At 38.2% G+C, this 25,561-nt stretch overlaps 1 protein-coding gene across 6 annotated transcripts in view; it reads left to right on the forward strand.

Annotated features, from left to right (window-relative positions):
- Positions 1–25,561, forward strand: part of USP10 (ubiquitin specific peptidase 10) — a 71,201-nt gene that overhangs the window by 36,346 nt on the left and 9,294 nt on the right. For all 6 annotated transcript variants that reach the window (XM_039503330.1, XM_039503329.1, XM_039503332.1 and 3 more), the window contains 6 exons: positions 8,955–9,046; positions 15,241–15,350; positions 16,068–16,123; positions 17,950–18,053; positions 18,399–18,498; positions 20,266–20,446. In XM_039503330.1, the coding sequence (XP_039359264.1) occupies positions 8,955–9,046; positions 15,241–15,350; positions 16,068–16,123; positions 17,950–18,053; positions 18,399–18,498; positions 20,266–20,446 (643 nt within the window). The remainder of the gene's footprint in view (positions 1–8,954; positions 9,047–15,240; positions 15,351–16,067; positions 16,124–17,949; positions 18,054–18,398; positions 18,499–20,265; positions 20,447–25,561) is intronic.

Below are 25,561 nucleotides of genomic sequence, written 5' to 3' on the forward strand. Positions count from 1 at the left end.
AAACAAGAGTGTAAAGTATTGAAAGAGAGAAGAGACACTTATGTTAATGCAAGATTAAGGTTGATTTTAATTAAACAATTCCGAAAATTAATATAGTTATAAAGTGGGTAACTATTTCAACTCTGTCCTTTGAATAAACATTGCAATAATGTAATATCATATGATCATACAACAAAAATACATTAATATAAATGCTACATATAAGCATCTAAAGCTACGCGAGGCGTGGTTTAAATTTAACAGCACAGAGTTTAATGTAACAGTCTTACTGGAGGAGCAGTTTAGAAAAAGTGTTTGCTTTCTGTTGAACTGTTTGCTAAATAGTATGTCTCATCGCCCAGTGTTTGTGATCCTGTTATAATGCACACATTCAAGGGAAGAGTGTTCAGATGGCTTATGTTAGAATTAAGAAATTCAATTAATGTTAATATTTCAGTTATAACATTTCATTAACATAATTCTTTGATTTTGTTTTATCCTTTTTAGGGCTGTCAAACGATTAAAAAAATTTCCTGCAATTAATTGCAGTTTTAATCACACTACTAAACTGTAACAGAATACCATTTAATTAAATATTTTTGTATGTTTTCTATAGTTTCAAATTGATTACAGTTACAACACAGAAAACAAAGTGTACAGGGTTCAGTTTAAATTATTTTGATTACAAATATTTGCACTGTAAAAATGATAAAAGAAATAGTATTATTCAGTTAACCTGACGTACTGAAGTGCAATGGCTATTGTGAAAGTGCAATTTACAAATGCAGATTTTTTTTTTGGTTACATAACTGCACTCAAAAACAAAACTCTGTAAAACTTTAGAGCCTACAAGTCCACTCAGTCCTATTTCTTGTTCAGTCAGTCGCTAAGACAAACAAGTTTGTTTACACTGACGGGAGGTACTGCCTCCTGCTTCTTATTTACAATGTCACCTGAAAGTGAGAACAGGTGTTCTCAAGGCACTTTTGTAGCCGGCATTGCAAGGTATTTACATGCCAGATATGCTAAACATTTGTATGCCCCTTCCATGCCTCGGCCACCATTCCAGAGGACATGCTTCCATGCTGATGATGCTTGTTTAAAAAAAAATAATGCGTCCATTAAATTTGTGACTGTACTCCTCCGGGTGAGAATTGTATGTCTCCTGCTCTGTTTTACTTGCATGCTGCATATATTTCATGTTATAGCAATTTCAGAGGATGACCCAGCACATGTTCGTTTTAAAAACACTTTCACAGCAGATTTGACAAAATGCAAAGAAGGTATACTGCTACCCTGATATAACACACTCATCGGAAGACAAAAAATCTCACCGCATTATAGGTGAGACCGCGTTATATCAAACTTATTTTCGCCCCCCCTGTTCCTTGTTCCCTGACTGCCCCCTCCAGAGACCTTCCTCCCTAATCACCCCCAGGACCTCACCCCCTACTCAACCCCCCTGTTCCCTGACTGTTCCACCCCCTGACAGGCACTCACTGGCAGCGGCGGGAAGCAGAGCAGCACGGCCCAGTCCGCTCCACTCCACCAGCTCCCAGCCGCGGCGCTTCGCTTCCCGTTGTCGGTGAGTGCAGGGAGGTTGGGGAAAGGACGCCCCCCCACACACACCGGCGGCGGGAAGCAGAGCGAGGTGGCCCCAGCCCGCTCCACTCTGACAGCTCCCAGCTGCGGCACTCCGTTTCCTGCTGCCGATGAGTGTGGGTAGGTTAGAGAAAGGATGCCTCCCTGTACTCACCTGAGGCAGGAAGCAGAGCGCTGCGGCTGGGAGCTGGCGGAGTGGAGCCGGCTGGGGCCGGGCCGCTCCGCTTCCGCCGCTGCTGGTGAGTGCAGGGGGGATCCCTTCCCCCAAGCCGCCTTCCCCGAGTGACATGGCTGGGGCCGGTGCAAGGGAAGCAGAGCGGGCTGCTCCCGGCCCCCCGCTAATCCCCCAGGCCACTCTGGGACTGCGGGGTCCCCAAAAGTGCCCTCCCACAGCTCCTGCCCCCTACACCCTGGGGGGGAACCCTGACCGCCCCCAAGACCCTCAGCCCCTTATCAAACCCCTCAGCCCTGGCCTGGCCCGACACCCTTAACACGCTGCTCAGAGCAGTGTATCAGAGCTTTACTGTGTTATAACGTGACCCAATATAACGCGAGTTCGCATATAGTGGGGTAGAGGTGTACTGATGTAAGATTTCTAAAAATAGCTACAGCACTTGACCCAAGATTTAAGAGTCTGAAGTGCCGTCCAAAATCTGAGAGGGACGAGGTGTGGCGCATGCTTTTAGAAGTCTTAAAACAGCTACACTCCAGTGCGGAAACTACAGAACCCAATCCACCAAAAAAGAAAATCAACCGTCTGCTGGTGGCATGTGACTCAGATGATGAAAATGAATATGCGTTATCAAGCAGAACCCATCATCAGCATGGAAGCATGTCCTCTGGAATGGTAGTTGAAGCATGAAGGGACATATGAATCTTTAGTGCATCTGGCACGTAAATATCTTGCAATGCCAGCTACAACAGTGCCTTTCGAATGCCTGTTCTCACTTTCAAGTGACATTGTAAGCAAGACGCAGACAGCATTATCTCCTGCAAATTGTACCCGGCCTTGTTTGTCTGAGTGATTGGCTGACCAAGAAATAGGACTGGGTGGACTTTGTAGGCTCTAAAGCTTTACATTGTTTTAGTTTTGAATGCAGATTTTTTTTGTACGTAATTCTACATTTGTAAGTTCAACTTACATTATAAAGAGATTGCATTACAGTAATTGTATGAAGTGAATTGAAAAATACATTTTTTTACAGTACAAATATTTGTAAAAAAAACAGCACTGCATATTTTGTATTCTGTGTTGTAATTGAAATTAGTGTATTTGAAAATGTAGTAAACATCCAAAAATATTTAAAATAAATGGTATTCTATTGTTTAACAGCGTGATTAATCACAATTTTTTAATCGTGCAATTAATCGCAATTTCTTTAATCGCTTGACAGCCCCCCAAAAAAGAAAATTTAGTGTTTCAGTAAGCAGTCAAAACAACCCTACCTGCATTTGTGTGAATACGTAATCCCCCACATCTGGTGAGGCTTTCTTTAAACAATATAAAATAATAAAAAAAAATCACCTCTTATTTGTAGCCAATGAACAGGCCTGAGCAAAAGCATAAGAAACCTCAGCCCAACGATACTTTGTGGGTAAAGATATAAATTATAAAAAATAGGGGCTTTGGCCAGAAGTGCTATCATATCCATAGCTATAGTGAAATATGGTAAAATATATGTTCTGGTAAAATTGAATTAAGAATTTGCAAAATATGTAAATGAACCTAATTAATTGTCCTTCAAGTGACTCAGTCCATGGATATTTACTTTTCCCAAAATGTTGTCATATGAATCTGCAAAGCAGAATGCCTTATGTAAAAATGCTTGCACAAAATCCTGTTGATATGCCATTAACCAATCTATAAGTAAACTGGAAACTAGTGTGTGGACAATTTCTAATGAAAGATTATCTGTATTTGGGAGTTTTCTACTCTAACTAGAAATTGACCGGGGGCTTTCTGTCCCAAACCAGCAGGACTACTTGTGGAGGTAAATAGTCTATTTTTTCCCTGTCATTAGTGGTTCTGTCTGAGGCTTGTAAGTAGTAGTCTCATTCACTAAAGATGCTTACAATCTGTAATTTTGCCTCCGGGCGGGGGCAAATCCTACATGACTTATTCACCCATGTAGTCTTATTTGCTTACATGGAACTACTCGCATAAGACGATCAGTGTTTGGCTCTTGAAATCTCATGGTACTGACCTAGCCCAGCTTTGCTTTGCTTTTAAACTAGATGAGATCAGACATATTCAGAGTAGCACAGAAATGGCTGTTTAAAGAGAAACTGTCAACTTTAAAATTACACTACAGTCGAATTTTTTCCCTAATATTGTTGTAACACCTAAAATATTATAAGTGAAAGAAATTACAGGAACTGTTCTTTAGTTTATGTTATTGATTTGAAAGCACTTCATGTTTTCATTTTCACTGTTTTCTCTGTATAGCCAGATACTATTTTTTCCTCTGCTCATATGTATCTTTCACCACATAAGAGGAGAGAAAAATGTATTTTTTTGAAAATTATCATAAAACTGCAAAGTTGGCAAAGGGGACGTAAACGGGTATAGTCCTTTAAATTATTTTTAATTTTTTTAAGTGATTAGATTACACTGACTAGATGTAAGCATCCAGCCATTGACTCAATACCAACATTGTTATTCATGTATTTATTTTATCACAAGATGCACTTATACTTTGGTTATATATTTATATATTTCTTCTGATATCTTTCCTGATATCAGAAGAAATGTGGGAACATAGACTTGTAGGTTAATTTTCCAACAAACTTTCATTCCATTAATTTTGGCAAGATTTATTTTCTTTATCAAAATAAATAACTTATATTGCTGTATCATAAGTGAACTTACATTAAAATCTCGCTTTACACATACTGAATATCATTAGAATATTGTTACAATAGTTTATTCATAGGCATTTTGAGACTAACATCCCCATTCTTAAATTATCCTTTGCTATTTCATTCTTCAAAATGACTGCAAGATTTTTAATAAATCTGTACTACTATTTTTCCACCAGGTGGGAGCAGACACACATTTCATAATGGGTGTGTTTTGTAATGTAACAAAATAACAATATGATGATGATCCATTTTCTTTAGCAGCTTGGATTTTGAGAACTGTTTTTCAAAGGGAAGAGTTCACAGTAGAAATCACTCTAGAGTCAAAAGGAGACTGCCTTTAGTAACAGCTATTATTAATTGTAATAAAGTGATTGTTATAATATAGAGAGCTTCTGTGTGCATACTGGCCATTCAACTGAGAATCTAAATACCTCATTAAAACTTGTAATCACTGTGGTTTTCTGATCTTATGGGAAGAGATAATTACTAATCTTGATTATTGGCTGCAAGCGCTGAAAAACATTTTAAAACTTTGGATGTGAAATACATTCAAGTGGTGTTGGGGGGGGGGGTTGTATAAGTACATACATATGTGTGTAAAATATTTAAAGAATTTCATTTAATTTTTTTTAATTCATCCCCTTTGCCTAGCTCTGCTGTGCTCCCTTTCAGGTCCTGATTCTCTTCTCCCTAGGTGGACATAACTGTATACTAATTCTGTCAAACTTTTATTTCTGTCTTGTCATCTGAGTTCCCCAGGAAGCTTTGAGAACATCACCCTCCCCCATCTTGTGGTTCAAATCAGGAAATCTGGGTTCTGTTTCTAACGTTATCATAGATACATGTGTGACCTTAGTCAGGTCACTTTTTGTGCCTCAGTTTCACCAACTGTTAAATGGGGACTTAGACCTCACAAATCACCTGTGAGGTCTAACTTAAAGTTTATAAAGTATTTTTACCTCAGATAGAAGGTGTTGTAGTAGTGCTAAAGAATCATTGCATAATCTTTTAGGGCCTTTGTGATTTTAACCCTCTGCTTTCTAGAAGAAGGTTCAATAAAGCTCAAACACGCTGCTTGTTGAGTGAAGTAATTAATTTTGCTCTAAGGGCTGACACAGGCACAGCTACTGCCAGTCTAGAGAGACAATATTCAGGGCTAGAAATGAAGATGGCAGAGTTAGGCCAGTGGGATGCCTTGGAAATATGAAATTGAAATGTGTTTTCATATCACATCATAACTTGTAGACACTGGTTTAATTTTAGGGTTGCTCGCAATTGTGGTCCTGCTGGGACTCTTTGTCCACCTGAATAGTATTTGCCATTGAAACTTTCAATATTCTTCAACTTGGGGTTATAGTTAATCATAAGGAGATGTAGTCAAATCAATATTTATTGGGTTTTTTTGAATTAAAAAAAGAATGCTAACTCTACCTAGATAGCGTCTATTAACTTGTTTTGGATGGATAGAGGATATCCACTCTGTTTTAAAGTGTCTATTTCTTTTCTTTTACTAGTATATTAAGCTTTGAACTTGACCTCTTATTTAAAGGATGATATTGATTAGAGAGAATTAGAAATAGACGCATGTTAATACTCGAATTTTCCAGCAATTGGATTGAAATCATAAGATTCTCATAACTACACATTTTAAAAACACTCTGAAACAAGTGGAATTTATTTGTCTAGATCGGTGGTTCTCCATTTTTTTAATGCCGTGACCCTATGTTAGAACATAAAAATTGTCAATCTCCCACCTATTTAGTCATAAAGAAAGGGGAAGAGTGTGTTTGTAAACCCACTTCTCCCTTGCCACACCTCCCTCAGGTTAAAGCAGAGTGTTTTATTATTTCCTGGAGATGTTCTAGATCTAAACATTGTTTCCAAAACCAACTTTGTGGCCACAAGAGGATGCTAAAGATCCTAGCATTACTGGTTGTTTCTTCAGTTTACTTGTGACTGTAAGAAAAAAATTAAGTTTAATTTATGTTTAAAGAAGATAATGGTGAGGAATGAAATTAACATTTTTCACAAATTCCAAACTTCAGTATTGATATTAGAATGGAACATTCTAGGACAGAGTCTTAGTTTAGCTTTTATATAAACTGAAAGTGTTTAGAGAATATCGGGAAGCATTTTTCCTAATTTACTGCTTTGAAACTTTCTGTGTTTTAATCTGATGTAGAAAAGAGGTGATATATTATCAGAATGGCAATTTCTTTTTAAGTATGGAAAAGTACTTTTTGAAGTGCAGATTGTTTTGTAATAGATAAAATTCATAGAGACTTGTACCAGCAATTTTAAGGTACAACTTAAGGGGAAGATAATGTATTTAGCAAACACACTTAAATTAAATATTTAATCTATGTTTTGAAAAGCTTAAACATTTATAAATCATGCAGAATCAAAGTGTGATATATTTATACTTCCTTTTATTCCCAATAAAATATTTGTATATGATAATGTCTAAACTTTAAAAGCTAAAATTTTTCCTTCTAAACAATTTTTAGGGACCTTTTTGTTTCCTGCTGCCTCTTAAGATAATTGTTAATTGGATTGTTAAATCTTTCAACTGTTCAGTAGTTTCCAGTATATGTTGTTATGATATGAACTAACTTGATGGTGAAAGTACTAAATTAAAATAGTAAAGAATAGTATTACCAATGAGGCACTGGATTTGGGGTAAAAGGACCTGGATTTTATTTGTGGTTCTGCCACTTACCTGTTGTGTGATTTTTTGGGCAGGTCACTTCAGCTCTTTGTGCTTTCATTTCCCCTCCCACCCTTTGTCTATTTAGATATGCTTGCTGTGAACATGTTAGGTCTGATCTGCATTAAAAAGTTAGGTCGACTCAGCTATGTCACTCAGGAATGTGAATAATCCACATCCCATAGTGACGTAATTGTTCCTGGTGTAGACAGCATTAGGTTGATGGAAAAATTCATCCGTTGACCTAGCTACTGCCTCTTGTGGAGGTAGATTACGTATGCTAATGGGAGAACCCCTCCTGTTGGCATAGTGTTGCAGCTGCAGCATCTCAAGTCAGTCTCTTGTGTTTATCCAGAGCCTAGCACAATGTGGCCCCAATCTTATTAGGACCCAGATGCTTCTGTAATAAAAGTAGTAATAATCCACTCTTGTAAAGGTACAGTATTTTCTTAAGCTCCACATTTCACCTATCTTGTAAATTGGTTGTGGGGTGCTGTGCAGGTTCTAAACATCTCATCAGATTTTGAAAAGAGCCCCGTATCTAATGATTCCTGTGTAGGTACTAAAATAAATGGCTATATTTACAAAAATGCTCATCCCCTGTTTTTCTCACTTTCGCAAATGTGATCGCCTTATTTTGAAGCCTAAATATTTTGAAGCAGTTTTGGAAAGGTGGCCCTAATGATGGATGGTGAGCACTTTTGAAGCTCTTGGCCCCATTTTTAAAACATAGGGGACAAGAGAGACAGATGGGTATTTATGTAAATCAATGTGTTGTGCTTCCTTTGTTGCTCTGAAACAGCCAGTAACTAACATGCATTATGTTAATATCAGTCCATGCTGGTACACAGAGATATTTTGGGTACAAAATTGTGTACATTGGAACTTCTAAACTGAAACAACTGTAAATTTCAGTTCCATTCAAACCAAGGGAGAAGTTTGCTAAATGTTAAATAAAATTGGCTAAATATCCAATAAATTTGGTTGCAGGGGATTACAACTAACGGAGATTTATATATTTTTAAAAAAAATATATGCACACCGAAGTCTTGTCATGGTTTTATAAGATCATAGGAGTAGGAAAAGCCTTATTAAAAATTTGATATTAATCCTCATCCAAACTGGAGATAATCTTTCACTGAAGAGGATGTATCTGATAGTATACTATTATGCTGAGGAGGAATGCAGACTGCATCTTTGAGGTTGGATGTGACCGCACCCTTTAATTAATATAACTTTCAGAATTAATTCATCAGAAGCCACCAGTCTAAGAGATAAGGGGGTTGTGAACTTGCTCTGGAATTTGGATGGAGAGCTTTTTTTTTTTTTTTTTTTTTTTTTAAGTATTGTTGTGTGTGTGAGGGAAGGCAGAGGCAAAAAAAGCAAGAAAACCAAGCAGTAGCTAATGAGCACAGTGTGATGGTTGAAAAACCTTGAGAGAGTGCTTTTGGGTCTGTTGGCTAAAGAGGCTTGCAGCTGTAAGCTAAGAAACTGCTTCTTTTGTTCTTGATTCGTTCTGCATTCAAAGAAGCGGGATATGTACATTACTTGCAAATAAACAAGATTGCATCTGAGGAAAAACCAGACTCCATCAATTTCTACATCCAACTGGAACATCCATAGAGCCCTAAACTTTGACTAGCTGTGTGGGTCAAAAAGGGGCAACAGTACTTTACATTTAGCCAAAAGCAAGCTTTGAGGCAGAAAAATATGTTGTTGATAGGAATTTACAGGAGTGATTTGCATTGTATAGTTACCTTGTACATTTTCCTTGATGCTAAACTTACTATTTTTAATTCTACAGAATTACTGGAGAATGTAAAATTAATACATAAACCAGTATCTTTGCAACCACGAGGGCTGATCAATAAAGGAAACTGGTGCTATATCAACGCTGTATCCTTACCTTGGGGAAATGAAATCTAATTTAAATTCATGAATTTGTATAGTATGGTAATTGTCAGTGTTATCTAGAATACACAATAGACCTGCAGCATTAGATTGACAGTGGTTTTAATTAGCTGCATTAACTGTCTGAATTACCAGTATTGCATACAATTAAAAAAATTGTACACTTCAACTATGACTGTTGTATGTTGTAAAAGTCCTTACGGTTGTATACCAAAAGAAATAGTGGGTTCTTCTTTGAGGAATGTCCCTGTTGGTGCTCCACTGCAGGTGTTGGCGCGTCCCCGCGCCTTCTAACAGAGAATTTTAGCAGCAGTGCTCGTCTGCGCGTGCACCCTCCCTGTTTTGTGCTGTTGTTGGCGCCTATCTAGTGCCACGGGACCCGACCCCCCTCAGTTCTTTCTCAACTGTCCTTGGCCTGAGACAGAGCTCCCAGCGGTGTTAAGACTGATAGCTATACTTAGAATTTAGAATAGTTTAGCGTAGTACCCTACTTAGGTTTACTTATCCCTTTTTCCCCGTTTATATATCCACTTCACCTCTGGCCCCTCCATTCTCTAGTGAGGAAGAAGATACTGAAGAGGAGGGTGCCTTCTCATCTCAGCACTCCTCTCCCATTCAATCTACTGTAGCTCTGGGTCCACCTGTACAGTCTTAAAATCCGTCACAGGACTGACACTCAGGTACAGCCCCCCACGGATGCCACCACTTACGCCATTCCTCACTCAGTGGCCCTCCTGGGAATCCTGGGTCGCATACAGGAGATAGTACCCCAGACTCCCCCACCACCCTCAGTTGCTCCACCTTCAGAACCCCCTGAGGAGAGCGTTGAACAGGAGGAAACCTGGGATCAGGATACATCTCCAACATTTCTTCCCTGTCCCTGGACGAAGCCGTAATGCCACTGCCACCTACATTTGCGGACAATTTTAAAATCTTTCAAGAACTCTAAAAGAATCACTAATACAAACGATTGGATATTCTCCATATAGCCTCTTCATCTATAATTGTGCTTCTCATAAATGACACATTCATGCAGCCACCCAAAAACATATGGCAAATCCTGACTATGATACCGCCCACCTGCAAGTGACCAGATAAGAAGTACTACATTCCCCCTACTGGACTAGACTTCTTATTTTCTCACCCTGCACCGAATTCGGTACCCAGATACACTCCTTACGACAGAGTGGAAATGTTTGCATCTTTTTGGCTGCAGGGCTTATTCATACGGCACTCATCAGTTCTGGATTGCCAATTATGCTGCCCTAATAGCAAAATACAACCACACAAATGATTCCAAACTTGCTGAATTTATTTACATTATACTGGAGAACAAAGGAGATCAATTTAAGTCTATAATTTCAGAGGGCCAACTCCTATCCAGAACTGCCTCTAGATGCAGCCAGTACAGCAGCACGCTCCACGGACACTGCCATAGTTATGTGCCAGGTTTCATGGCTCCATCGGTCTGGCTTCCCAAGAGAAGTACAATACACTGTCAAGGACATCCCATTCGATGGCCAGAAGCTGTTGGTGGCAAAAACTGATGAATCATTTCATACCCTGAAAGACTCAAGGGTGATGCTCCACTCCCAGAGTATATACATCCCTACGTCAAAAAGAAAACAGGGTAAATACTGCCCCACACAGCGTGCAAGGTCTGGCCTGTGCGCCTCACTACAGAGGCACTATGACATGTAATGGCAGACAGAAGCCTCCAAAGCATCGCCAACCTCTAGCCCAATCACCGACATCCCACCCACCCTCTGCAAAACAAGAATTTTGAGGGTTTGGTCGAGGGCCCAAAAGACCTTCCCCATTCTTCAGTGTTGACGCCATCATTAACGGTCCCGTTTTGGATACCGGTTGACCCCTTTCTACCCAGCGTGGCAATCCATCACCATGGACAAATGGATTCTGGAGATAATCCATTCAGGCTATACAATACCATTCATCTCTTTCTCTTCCGCCCATCCTCCATCCTAATCCTTCTTCAGGGACCCCTCTCATGAACCCCTATGGCAAGAAGTAAACCACCTCCTACATCTGGGCACTGTGGAACACATACCATCACAACACAGAAGGGGAAGGGCTTTTAGTCCCACTACTTTTTAACCCAGAAAGAGAACGGAATATGGAGGCCTAGTTTAGACCTCAGAAAACACAACAAATTTGTAAGGGTCCAATGGTTCAGGATGGTCACATTAGCAACAATAATACCAACACTGGAATGGGGGGACTGGTTTTCAGCCCTTGACCTCCAAGATCCCTGTTTTCATGTAACCATATATCTCGTGCACAGGAGGTTCCTCAAGTGTACTCTGGGCACAGAACATTATCAATACAAAGTTCCGCCATTTGGCCTTTCGACGGTACCTTGTTTTTTTCCCCAAAGTGCTCGTGGTAGTAGTGGCACACCTTCACAAACTCCATAGACAGGGAGTGACAGTTTTTCCCTATCTGGACGATTGTCTGTTAAAGGCACCCACCCAGGCAAATGCCATAGACACTGCGCAGATGACAGTGTCACTCTTCTCACAGCTGGGACTATAGATCAACATACAAAAATCAGTACTAATGCCCGTGCAGAAACCGGACTTCATCAGGGTGCATCTTGACACTCTAGAGGCAGAAGTTCACTACGAGATTTCTTACTACATATATCGGCACAGACGTGCCTCCGACTACTAGACCTTATGGTGGCAACCACGTTCGTGGTATGACACGCATCTTCACATGCACTGCCTTCAGGGCTGGCTAAGAACCGTCTACATATCACACAGACACAGCCTAAACAGACGCCTCATAATGCCATTCAGAGTTAAGGACTCGCTACACTGGTGGACGCAATCCAACAGTGTGTGCGTGGGAGTCCCTTTCACACAGACTCCACCTTCATTGATTCTCACAACCAACGCCTCCTTGACTATTACGTCTACCCAACCAGTGAGAGAGTTAGGAGTCCTCATGGCACACTCATCTTATACTATCTTCTTCAAAGATAAGGTCACCCTAAGACCTCATCCTAAATTTTTACCTAAAATGCCGCCCTCTTTCTGCCTGAGTCAACCAATCCATCTTCCCTCATTCTTCCCCAGACTTCATGGGAGTAAACCGGACTCAATATTACACACCCTGAATGTCACACATGCCTTAGTGTTCCACCTAGAGAACCAAGACCTTCAGAAAGTCACCAAAACCTCAGTTACTGCACAGGGTGAGTAACCTTCTTTTTTTCGAGGAGTGTTCCTGTGGGTGCGCCACTTCAGGTGACTGGCGAGCAGTGCCTCTCAGTGGACGGAAGGGGCTTTGGAATTTCATGAGTAATTGATAATACTCTAAGTCCTACCAGTGCATCCAATCTTGAGTTCTGATCTATCGCATAGTATTTTGTAAAGGTGTTCATGGATGCCCAGGTGGTCGCTTTATATATGTTCATGATGGGCACGCTATTGAGAAAAGCTACTGAGATTGATAATGGCCTAGCAGAGTGAGTTCGGCTCTTCATTGGGGGTTGTATATCATGATGTTGGTAGCATAGGTGAATGCATTCAGAAATCCACTTGGACAGCCTCTGCTTGGAAATGGCAGAACCTTTAGGTTGTTCCAAAATTGAAATAGATCTTTGAGATGGTGTCCTGTGGGTGCTTCACTACATACCCTTCTCCCCTCTACTTCAGAGTTCAATCTATGGACTTGGGGTGAAAAAGGAACTGAGGTGGGGTCTGGTTGCACGGTACTAGATAGGCTCCGACAAAGGCGTGAGATGGGGAGAGCGCATGCACGACCCAGACAGCTGCTCCTGAAATTCTCCAATGAAAGGTGCAGGGATGCACCAACACCTGAAATGGAGCACCCACAAGGGCACCATCTCGAAGACCTCATTTACTGCACAGAGTGAGTAATCTTCTCTTTTCAGGAGAACTAAGAAAAAGAGAGAGAGAAATACAAGACATCTACTAGTCTTCTATATCATACCCTCATAGATATGTCTGCTTCATTCCATTCATTCATTTATGAGAAGCTATCTGTCCTAAGACATGATTAAATAGGTATATTCAGATTTGAATATTTAGTTTTATTGTTGACATGGGATTTTTTTGTTCATTTATTTGGGATTTTTTGAGGGTGAGGAGCAACCTTCAGTGAGACCTAACGAACAAGACACACATGCCATCTTGCTTTGTTTTGTGGCTCCTCTCTGCAATAGCTTTTCAGATAAGATCTTTCAGTGTATCACCTGTAGTTTTAAATTTTTGGGAATAGTCAGAGGGAAGTTTTGCAGAAGTTCTCTCCTTTTCCTAAACTATATAGCACACTTACCTTTATTTGAAATGTAAACATTAAAAATTAGGGCTTTCAATTAATCGCAGTTAACTCATGCGATTAACTCAAAAAAATTAATCACTATTAATCAGTTTTAATTGCACTGTTAAACAATAGAATACCAATTGAAATTTATTAAATATTTTGGATGTTTTTCTACGTTTTCAAATATATTGATTTCAATTACAATTCAGAATACAAAGTGTACAGTGCTCACTTTATTATTTTTATTACAAATATTTGCACTGTAAAAATGATAAACAAATGAAATAGTATTTTTCAATTCACCTTATACAAGTACCATAGTGCAGTCTCTTTATCATGAAAGCGCAACCTACAAATGTAGATTTTTTTGTTACATAACTGCACTCAAAAACAAAACAATATAAAACTTTAGAGCCTAGAAGTCCACTCAGTCCTACCTCTTGTTTAGCCAATCACTAAGAGAAACAAGTTTGTTTATATATACGGGAGATAATTGCTGCCTGCTTCTTATTAACCATGTCACCTGAAAGTGAGAACAGACGTTCGCATTGCACTTTCGTAGCTGGCATTGCAAGGTATTAAGATGCCAGATCTGCTAAACATTCGTATGCCCCTTCATGCTTTGGCTACCATTCCAGAGGACATGCTTCCGTGCTGATTTAAAAAAAAATGTGTTAATTAAATTTGTGACTGAACTCCTTGGGAGAGAATTGTATATCTCCTGCTCTGTGTTTTACCCGAATTCTGCTATATATTTCATGTTATAGTTCGTTTTAAGAACACTTTCACTGCAGATTAGACAAAATGCAAAGAAGGTGCCAATGTAAGATTTCTAAAGATAGCACTCAACCAAAGATTTAAGAATCTGAAGTGCCTTCCAAAATCTGATTGGGACAGGGTATGGAGCATGCTTTCAGAAGTCTTAAAAGATCAACACTCCAGTGCGGAAACCACCAAAAAAGAAAATCAACCTTCTGCTGGTGGCATCTGACTCAGATGATGAAAATGAACATGTGTTGGTCTGCACTGCTTTGGATCGTTACTGAGCAGAACCCACCATCAGCATGGACGCATGTCCTCTGGAATGGTGGTTGAAGCATGAAGGGACATACGAATCTTTAGTGCATCTGGCATGTAAATATCTTGCAACGCTGGCTGCAACAGGGCCATGCGAACACCTGTTCTCACTTTCAGGTGACGTAAATGAGACGTGGACAGCATAATCTCCTGTAAATATAAACAAACTTGTTTGTCTGAGTGATTGGATGAAGTAGTAGTAGAACTGAGTGGACTTGTAGGCTCTAAAGTTTTGCATTGTTTTATTTTTTAATGCAATTTTTTTGTACCTAATTCAACATTTGTAAGTTCAACTTTCATGATAGATTGCACTACAGTACTTAAGTGAAATTGAAAAATATTTTACTTTTACAGTGCAGATATTTATAATAAAAATATAAAGTGAGCACTGTATACTTCTTCTGTGTTGTAATTGAAATCAATATATTTGAAAATGTGGAAAATATCCAAAAATATTTATATAAATAGTATTCTATTGTTTAACAGTGTGATTAATCGCAATACATTTTTTAAACCGTTTGACAGCCCTAGTTAAAATATGTGACTAGAATAAAACTGTATCATGCTATATTGTAGGTTTATTTTCAAGTGACTCTTGTGAATTGAAAGCAGGAGCATTATCTTTTTACAAGATGAGGAAAATCCTTTCATTAATTTAATTGTGATTATTGCATTGGTCCTTTGTATGCACATAAAGGATTTTACTTCCTGCTCTGCATAAAGTTTGTCGTTGGATATTTAATGTATATCTAGACTATATTTTCTGAATAGCTCCTTAATGCAATGGACAGACACTGCAGGCTTTGGTTGCTTGCCCTCCGATGTATCATCTAATGAAGTCAATTCCAGTGTATTCAAAATCACAGCGGCCATGCACCTCAACACCAATGATAGACAGTTTGTAAGTAATTTGTTGGAAAATCTTAGTATTTACTGTCATCATTTTAAGTAGTTGAACACAGATCTAACAAACCATTGTAGTATTGCAGCTGATAAAAATTGATATGTAATTACATTCAGTAGGCTATGGGTTTTGATTTGTTTAATGACACTTTGCTTTTGTAGTTAGCTTCTGGTTAGTGAAGGGAGGAGACTATTTCTTTAAATGTTGTTCAGGAACATCACTTTAGATATATCAAAGTGTACTGAATCTGCAACAGTAGATTGTAATAAAGCTCCAAGACCTAAATTAAAAGCAACAAAGAATCCTGTGGCACCTTATAGACTAACAGACGTTCTGCAGCATGAGCTTTTCTGGTGGTGAATACCACTTCTTCATGAAGAAGAAGTGGGTATTCACCACACGCTGCATGCTACAATCTGTTATATAAGGATTGCTTTTTTTTTTCTTGACTAGACTAGAGACTACCCCTCTGATACAAGACCTAAATTAGCCATTTTTACCTTATCAGACTACCAGTAACCATGTTAATTTTCACATATTTGAACCTAATATTACTCACTTTATTATAGTATGATCTTAGCTTGATTTTGGCCTGCCAGCACCCACTTTGATCTAATATTTTGACTGATTTACATGGAAATCTATCCTGTATAGATAAATAATATTTAGTTAACATGATCGTGATGCCCAGTTGTTGTTTCCTTTCTATTTCAGTGTTCGTCTAATGAATGAGTTCACTAATATGCCAGTACCTCCTAAAGCAAAACAAGGTGAGTGGAGGAAAAAGAGTCTTCAGAATAGATTGCTAACATCAAATGATATAAGCTCTTTGAGGGCGGGATCCTTTCCTTATTGTGTGTTTTGGGTAGTGCCTGATGTAATAGGATTGGAGTTCATAAGCACTAATGCAATGTACATAATTTTCCAAATATGACTTGTGCCGTACCTGAAAAGGGTCCATCACATACATAAGGAAAGAAAAAGCATTTCTCTATGTAATTAAGCTGTCTCATGGGTTTCACTTTATCTCAAACTAATCCATGGTATTATGCATTTACAAAAAAAAACTAGTTTTACTTGAGAAATTTATGTGCATTTGTTACACTATTCTGGGTTAGATAATTAATGGTAGTGTTTCATACTACAAAAGATACCATAAAAATGAGTCATTAGTTCCAGTGACTTCCAAACAGGTGAGACATTTCTTTGGCTTGTCTTTTAGTTTTTGCCTCTGTGAAACAGATCTGTCTGTCTTATGTGATTAATTTTTGGGGTCATTTTAACTACACATGGTAATCTGTCAGCATAGTTTCTGAGGCCAGATACCTTCATTAGTTTGAACATTCAGCGTCAATAATTTTTATGGGTTTTTCCTGACCCCACAATTTGCCCGCCTGGTTTTGACCTGCCTCGTTGCCAATGGTCCCTGTTGAACACATTCTGGACCAGGCAAAGTCTTTGTGCAGCCAACCAGAATCGCTGGGGCCTTTGTAATAGCCTTTTGTGCAGCTGCGGTGCAATATAGACGATGACACACATTGTCGATGAATGCCTGCTGACTAGGTTCAGCGGTGGCCTAGAAGAACTGCATCACGCCACTGAAGATGCAATTGCTTGGCTACACGACTATGCACACGCTAGATAAATAAATGGGGTTTTCCCTAGCTGATATATAATGTAATAAGTGACCTGTTAGTAATAGGAACATAAACCAAGCGACTTAAGAATAGTTTTTCTCTGCGTACAAAGTAGACACAGGAAAAAAAATTCCAGAATTGTAAATTTGTTCATTTTCTCATATGTTCTGGTCAGCTCCATTTGGTAAAGTGTAAGAGATTAACGTCTTTTAAAATACTGACTTGGTGTTAGTTTTTCTGGACCATCTACTGATTCAAGGAGACACACGATTCTTGAGGAAAGTTGCAGGAAAAAAAAGGCCATATCGTAGAGATTCTAATCTTAAATTAAGAGAATTTTAGTTGATCAAAAACCATTTAAAAATCAATTCTGGATTCCAAAAGCCACTTAAGATCTGTGAAGCCTGTGTAACAAGTGTAAAACAGAAAAAAGGTGTGTGGGGTTCAGTTCTTATACTGCTAGATAAAATGCCCGAATTGGATGAAATAGTGAGAGATTGCAGGTGACATTTTATGTTAATGCTGATAGTAGCTAATACAGTGCTATACTAAAGCATGTCTGTTTAAAAAAAATAAAACACCACACGCCACTTGATAAGTTAGAAGATGAAGATGTTCTTTTTGTTTGGGCAGGTTTTGTGGAGTAAAATGAATGTGTGTGCGCTAGAGCGGTGAATGTTCTTGTAAAGGGGGGAAATATAAGTTCTTGAAACATTTTTTGATACTGAACTTTAGTCATTAATACACTTTAATAATTTCTCTGGAAATAATAAAAAAATTAAATCTTAATACAGACAGTCTTCGTTTGGTCAAATAGCTCATAACATGTCATTTGAGTATGGTTTATTTCAGCTGCTTGGTCATATAACTACTTGGTGAAGCAGTGAGTCTAACTTTCCACTTCATGCTTTCTCAATATTGCTTATTTTGATATTATGTCACTTCTGTTTGTCTTGCAGCTTTAGGTGATAAAATTGCGAGAGACATCCGGCCTGGAGCTGCCTTTGAACCAACATACATCTATAGGCTGCTGACGGTTATCAAGTCAAGCCTGTCAGAAAAGGTGCTGTTTAAAAATCTTTAAAGTGCGTGTATCTAACAGTGTCTTTAAACTAAATTGCATTTCAAAGCAGCCAGTATTCTTAATATTATTTTTCTTAACAAAATAAAAGCCATAAAATCAGTCCTGTGTTTGTTTCACAAAAAAACCTATATTTCACAGTTAAAGTTAGTTTTTTTTCCCTCCTAGGCTCTGAGTTTTCCCGTAACTGATAGTGCTGTCTGATACAAAATACCTTGCAGTTTCACTAAAGTATCTGAAAATTAAGGGGACAATGTCCTGAATCTACTTAAAATTGTAGACACCATACAATGGTATAATAATTAAAAAAATTAATCTTGTATTCAGGGCAGACAAGAAGATGCTGAAGAATACCTGGGATTTATCCTAAATGGGCTACATGAGGAAATGCTGACCCTAAAGAAACTTCTTTCCCCACACAATGAAAGTAAGCTCGTTTGTAGCAAGCTAAATTCATTTTCAAATACTTAACGGTAATGGTTTTCTTTTCAGAAGGGTGAAAGGAGGGGGGAATGAATTAACTCTAGGAGAGTGGTTTGAATGTGTGGGGAAGATGCTAGTTATGAAATAGTGCCAGAGGGAGCTTACACAAAAGACAGAAATCTATAGCTTTTATTTTGAACAGTTTTTCATTGTGAAAATCAGTAAATACTGTAGATAGAATGGGACAATACATGCCAAATTTAATCCTGGAGAGGATTTTTTGGGGGGAGGGGCAAAGATGTAAGGTGTTATAATGAAAGCTACTGAACCAATGAGATGCTTCCCCAGTTAGATTGGTCATATAGGCATATTGGACTTGATCTGATGATAATAAAGTAGCTTCTTGTTGAAGGTATGAACTCCATTCCTTAGCTACTGGCTTCTGTATTATTAGGGTACCTAACTCAAGTGAGAGTGATCAAAACTCAGGATGATTTACTTTAAAACAGATTTTGTCTACCAAGTATAGCCATGGTTTCCAACTATTCACAGTATCTGAATTATGGTTTTAAAATTTCTTTCTTTACCTGGTTGATGTATAGTGTTACAGTGTAGCGTAGTGGTAGGTAACCTGCTGCTTCCCACAGCTCCCATTGGCCAAGTACGGCGAACCGCGGCCACTGGGAGCTGCGAGCGGCCGTGCAAATGTAAACAAACCGTCTGGCGGCCCACTGGTGGATTACCCTAATGGGCCGCAGGCTGCCCACCACTGGTGTAGCTTATGTCAGTGACCTCTGATCAACTTTTGGTTAAGCTCTTGTTGTTTTCTGCACACCTAGCTTCCTAGACAAAGAATTTTTATAATTTTGTACCCATTTATAATGGAACATAGTGACTGGATTTACTAGTGCTTTGTTGCTGAAGTGAAAAAAATACAAACTGAAAACTCCACATCTTACCCTGGAAGAACTGACCGGATTTACAGTGAAGTTAAAAATGGAGCTTTATCTTACAGCAACTGTTTTATTTTTATGTTTGATGTTGACCAATTTAAAAATAACACTACCACTACAGTAGTACAGTCTTGTCATTATGAATGATGTTTTTTTAAAGTTTGGTATCCAATCTATTTAACTGGGTAAATTCTCTGTGATGTAGCACTATCATTTCATATTCCCTACCTACATTAAACACATAACTTTCTTTGTTTGGCATCCATACAAATATTTGCTAAATCTTGTGTGCACTGTAAAATACCCAGGCAACAACGGTGTCTTGGATAAGCCAAGGTTTTAATTTTTCAAAAGCAGCCCTTTCTAAAGTACAGCCCCAAAGGTTAATTATCTAAAGCTACATTGAACTTACTTGTTTTTTCAAGTGTGGTTTTGTTAGGTAGATAAACTGCATTCTGTTAAACATTTGAGTATTCAGAGTTGCAAAAATGCTCAAGGAATTGTGCAGAATATTGTCTCAAACTTGATTTTTCACAATTTTTTTTAAGTAAAATATGAAAGCCTCCTAATCTTCTGATGATTATTCCTATAAAGAGGATAAGAAACTTGAAACCACCTCATACAAGTTCTGAATCAAAACTTTTGATACTGTGTTTTTAAAACTATACCTTTCATTACAACTCCAGACACATCAGGGACCTATTACTAATCACTAAAGATAATCCTGTTGTTTACCAGCTCTCTCTCCCTTTTAAGGAAAAGTTGGGGATTATTTTGTTTGTTTAAATCAATATCTATACACTTTTCTTCTTCTTAAGAAATCTGTGTTTCCAATGGTCCCGAGACACAATCTGTAAATGAAGAGGAGGATCAGGATGAACAAGGAGAAGGTAGTGAGGATGAATGGGAACAAGTCGGGCCCCGCAACAAATCATCAGTTACTCGACAGGCTGACTTTGTTCAGACTGCTATTACTGATATTTTTGGTGGTCACATAAGGTATGGTACCTTTTACTAGACTATTTTTAGGTGCGTCTTGTTATATGTTTTACAGAGCAAAGGTTGGCTTGAAGAACAGAGATCTACAACAATTGTTTATGAATAATAAGTTGAAAAAATGCATATACTTTGCATATGTATAGTTGCTTTCATGCAAGGATCTAAAGGACTTTACAATAATTAAATCGTTCAGGTTTAGAACTGTCTTGTGAAGTGCTAGCCCTTTTTGTGTGGATTAACTGAGATATAGTGAGTGTCTTGTGTAGTTCACAAAGCCAGTGAGTGGATAAAAATGGGAATAGAACTCAAAAGACATGACTGTCAGACAGGACTTGCTGCAGCTGGGGAGGAGGGGCGCTCCTCCCCTGGCCCCAGTCCAGCCCTAGACCTGCTGCGGCAGAGGGAGAGGTGCCCCGGCCCCAACCCAGCCCTGAGCCCCCTCCCCACTCCAAACCCCTCGGCCCCACCCTCACCACTTCAGTTGTGTTATGTACACCAGTGTGGAGGTGATATGTGTCACATCACCTCCCTATTGGTGCACGTAATAAATTCATTCCACACATGCATAGGAAAAATTAGAGGGAATGCTGACTGTTCTTTACACAATACTGCTTTCCAGAAGCAAGAAAGACTAAGGCTATTTCTACACTACAGTTTGTCAGCATAACTTACGTTGCTCAGGGGTGTGAAAAAACTACCCTCCTGAGCGACGTAAATTACAACAACGTAAGCACTGGTGTGGATAGTGCTATGTGGGAGAGTTTCTCCTGCTGACATAGTTACTGCTGCTCATGGGGGCTGGAGTAACGAAACCAATAGGAGAGCTTTCTCCCGTCGGCTTAGTGTCTGCACTAGAAGTGCTACAGCAGCACAGCTGTAAGCTTTCTAACGTAGTCATAACCTTATGTTGTGCTTTTATTTAAAAAAAAAAAAAGTCACACCCAAAGAGATCTTTTTTTAATTCAATTATTAATTCCTGCAGTAGCTTGCAGTGATGTGGAGCAGAGGCCTAGATAGAATTACAGGAAGGGAAAAAGGGGATATGAAAAAAATCATTTAAAAAACATTATTTAAAAATAAATAGTTTAGACTATAAAGGCAGAGTAAATACTTAAAAGAAACATATTCCAAAACAACAAATGTTAGAGTCTGAAGAATTATTTTTAAAATCGAGGGCAGGCATTTAATTGCTAGTTTTGCACTTCTTGTGTTGCCAGGTATGCAGTCTAGAAGTATGAATAATGCTGGTTGGTTCCTTCCATATGCAAAACACTGAAATTATTCTTCAGAGATTTGAGTCAGACAGCTGGCAAATAAAAAGATGTTTTCCATAGAATTGGCAGACAGATGTCTGTACTTACTGGAAAATTTCCCTGTCGATGGCATGTGCACATATCCTTTGTCAAATACCCCTGTATATATATTGGAAATGTGTATTTGTCGTGGCCAGGGCAGTTTAGACCTCAGTATGATTATTTCATAAATTAGTTAAAATGAAATTAAGGATATTTGGGGGGACACTATGTCCCCTGTTGAAATCCACAGAAAATAAATTAGAGGGATTACTGAAAAAGAGAATAAATTTGCATCGAGCAGCAGAACCACAAGGTCCATTTCCACATCTGTTGTCTACTTTCAGCCCAACCATCTCATTCAGCCTACAAACTAGGTCATGCAGTAGACCGCAGAAACAGTATCCCGTCTTGAGATGTTGGAAAGCTTCCTCTGCTAAGGCTGAGGGTGGAAATAGGGAGGATCTAAAGGCAAAATTGCTGGTAATAGTCCACCAAATAAAAGCATAAGAAATAGAAAAATCAAATGGAAAAGAGAGCTAAGAAAACATGGTTGAAGTGGCACCGTTTTGCTTAGAGAGATTTTAGCCTCTCATCTGCATTTGTTTAATTGATTTGTTGCATTCCTACTTCGGCATCATTTCTGTAAATAATTTTTTATGAAGAAAAAAGTAGATGGTTATAAACACTTAAACATAAACCTGTAGGTTCACATTTTCATTGGGCTTCTGATTTTGTGCATTGACAGAGAGCTTTTACATTTATAACTTGTTCAAACTTCAAATATTTGTCATTCAGATTTCAAATATTTTTTCATGCAAATTTGGCATACATGTAAGTCAGAGGCCTGGCAAAAATGTTGCCCACAAGATGCACTGACTTTTCTCTCAGATGCTCTGTGATGAAAAAATCAGGTGTGTGCTTATGCATGGGAAGAGGTTTGCTTTGAAGAAATTTAAAAGCTGTTTTTTATGCACTAGCTACACCCACTTAGTGTCAGTAAACGCTATTAGTGCTACTACAATAGCAAGGAAATTATGAACACCACAAATTTTTCCAAAGAAATTTTATGAAAAATTTCTATATCATACTATTGTTCAAATCCTTCCAGTAACTTGTGGTTGAAATAATCCCTGTATTTTGTTTAAACTGCTGCATTTTGTCCTTGTGACTAACTTTTGCTGTAGTTTCTACAAAAGAAAATGCTTTGCACATTAAATGTTATGCAAACCTAAAATCCAGCAATATTGTTGCTATCAAATGCAGTACTTTTATGCACTTTTGAAAAAATGCTATACTTGTATTTCTAATTATGTTTTTTTTTAAAAAATTACCACTGGAAATTGCATTTTGGAATATTATCTTTATTTATAGATTAATCTCATTTTCTGTTTGTTGATTTTAACTGGTTGAAGTTTGTGTACTGTACTTTGTTTACTGTATTTTGCAGTGGATTATTACATTAAATAATCTGGTTGGGGGGAATGGGAAGGTGTCTCAAAAACAGCACAACTCTCAACAGTGGAGAATCTGTTTTTTTGAAAACATCAGCCTTCACGTGTGTTGAAGGTTTTGTCCTTAAATATAAGCCAAGAAGGCAATAGTAACCTGAAATAAAGATGCCAATGTCTGTGGTAGAGCCCTTTCACTCTAAGGAATATACATAGCCAATATAAAGATGGATTGGCCTTTTGTTGGTGCTTCAGGCCTGTGTCTGAATCAGAGGAGCTGTTTTTAATACAAGCTTGCAGTGCAAGTATTAAACTTCTATGTTAATATTTAACTGATAATTCTGAGAGTTCAGCATAGTGACTTGAATTGTGGTTTATTTGAAGACTTGCTATTTAGAGTTTTCTGAAGGTCTGTAACATGCCAAACAATAACTTATTTAGCTGTAAAGACATTATTGGTTGTGCTTTTAATACCAGCTTCAAAAACAAAGGGTGATCAGGTATATTTTTAACCAAGATTCAAGCAAGCTGAAAATCAATACAAAAATCTCCTTTTGTTACAGTGTCTTTGGCAAACAATTAAACTATCAAATCATATATTCAGTTTTCATATAAAAGCTGAAATTGATTTAAATTTTCAAATATAAATAGGAAGCTGGTTCTATTACTTTAACACATAAAAACTAAAAGACTTCGGTTTGTATTCAAGACAAACCAATAAGTGAACAAAGCCTGGCTGCAAAATCTGACTTGGGGAAGAATAAATTCTAAAACAATTCTGGAATATATTGTTAGAAACCATGTAGAGATTTTAAATTTTAAAGTATTATGATTAGAGAACCTGAACTCAATTAAATTTTTCACAGCAACATGACAAAACGACTAGATAACCATTAGTACTTGTCAGTTCTAAATATCTGTTCTAAAACATTTAATGTTTCAGAAATCCAGCATCGTCACTGAGAAATTAAAATGTTAATTTTATCATTCTCAGTTTCCGCATGAGCACAATATGCTACTCTGCAGCAATAATTAATTTCTGAACACCTTTCCCAGAACTGTCCATGTTCCACAGAAGTAAACAAAGCTTAGCTATCTTGGCTATTTTGTAGTTAGCAACATAGCGAAGATATGACATTTGGCAAGTGGAAAAGATAATATAATTTTACTGTCAAGCTTCTATTAGCTTGGGAAACAGTGTTGGAAAAACCTATATGACAGATCTGATTTTGTATTGTTAGGTACCTGTATCTTCAGTGTAAATTTCACTTTCTGCATAACTGTTCCTCAGTGTGTGAGGTTTTTGATAAATCAAGCTATTACTCTCTTATCCTGTGGAGAGAAGTAGGTGAATATACTGCAAAACTTGTAAAGAAAAATGTGACTAATTATTTTGAAGACCCCAAACTAACAGAAGATTAGTAGATTTAAACATAATTCATTGTAAAACACAATACTTCAAAATCAGTTTCTTTTTTGTTGTCAAAGATTCCTTCCCCTCTCCCCCTTTTGTCACATTGGATGATTCCACAGTCACCTCTAGGTGATTTTGGTACCCCTGGCTTTTGTTGGCAACACAGTAACCTCAGATGAAGTTCTTTAAAAGAAAAATGAAAACAAAGGGAGTGATCAAATGCTCCTCCAAGTGTATGATGATGTCTTGTCAAATAAGCTATGCATAAATACACTGATTTAAATATACTAACCAATTATACATGTTAACAAATATTAAACAAAATCATTGTACTTGAAATTGCATTAAAGTGAAATCAAGTTGTTGAAATTGATGCTTAATTTTGATATTTGTGTTGATTTTGGTAGCCCAATGTGCAGCAAAGCACAGGAGGGACTAAGGTCTGAGGTAAAGAACGTGGGTGGATTCATAGCTGCATTTCAGTGTCCTCTTTCTAGTAGCAGGTGGATTGATTTTAAAAAGAAAAACGTAATATGATTTAAATAACAAATTAAAAACTTGATTTAAATTTAAAAAATAAATTTTCCCCCAAAAATCAATTTTTAGACACCCTGACTAGTAGCTTCTCCACTGTTAAATTTTGAAGGATGACTATACAGTAGACTATGGACACCCCGGAAATGGAGGTTGTCCGTAACTCTGAACAAAGCGCAGTTCAGGCTCCAGACTTAGCACCTGACACTCCAGGCCATGCTTCAGCAGCAGCTGAGCTCCCTGCTCAGTTCTGGCATGAGTTTGCAGGCTTGTCCGCTCCCCGTGGGGGTGTTTGTGTAAACAGCATGTCCCCATCCCGATGGAGAGTGGGGGTGAAAGTGGCGCAGACTCCAGTGCTGCTTCTGCTCTGCAGGCTCTGGCTGCCTCTGGCTGGCAGCCCCAGCATCTTGCTGTAAGTGGCAGG

The sequence above is a fragment of the Mauremys reevesii genome, linkage group 16, assembly GCF_016161935.1.
Source record: "Mauremys reevesii isolate NIE-2019 linkage group 16, ASM1616193v1, whole genome shotgun sequence".
NCBI lineage: Eukaryota > Metazoa > Chordata > Testudines > Geoemydidae > Mauremys > Mauremys reevesii.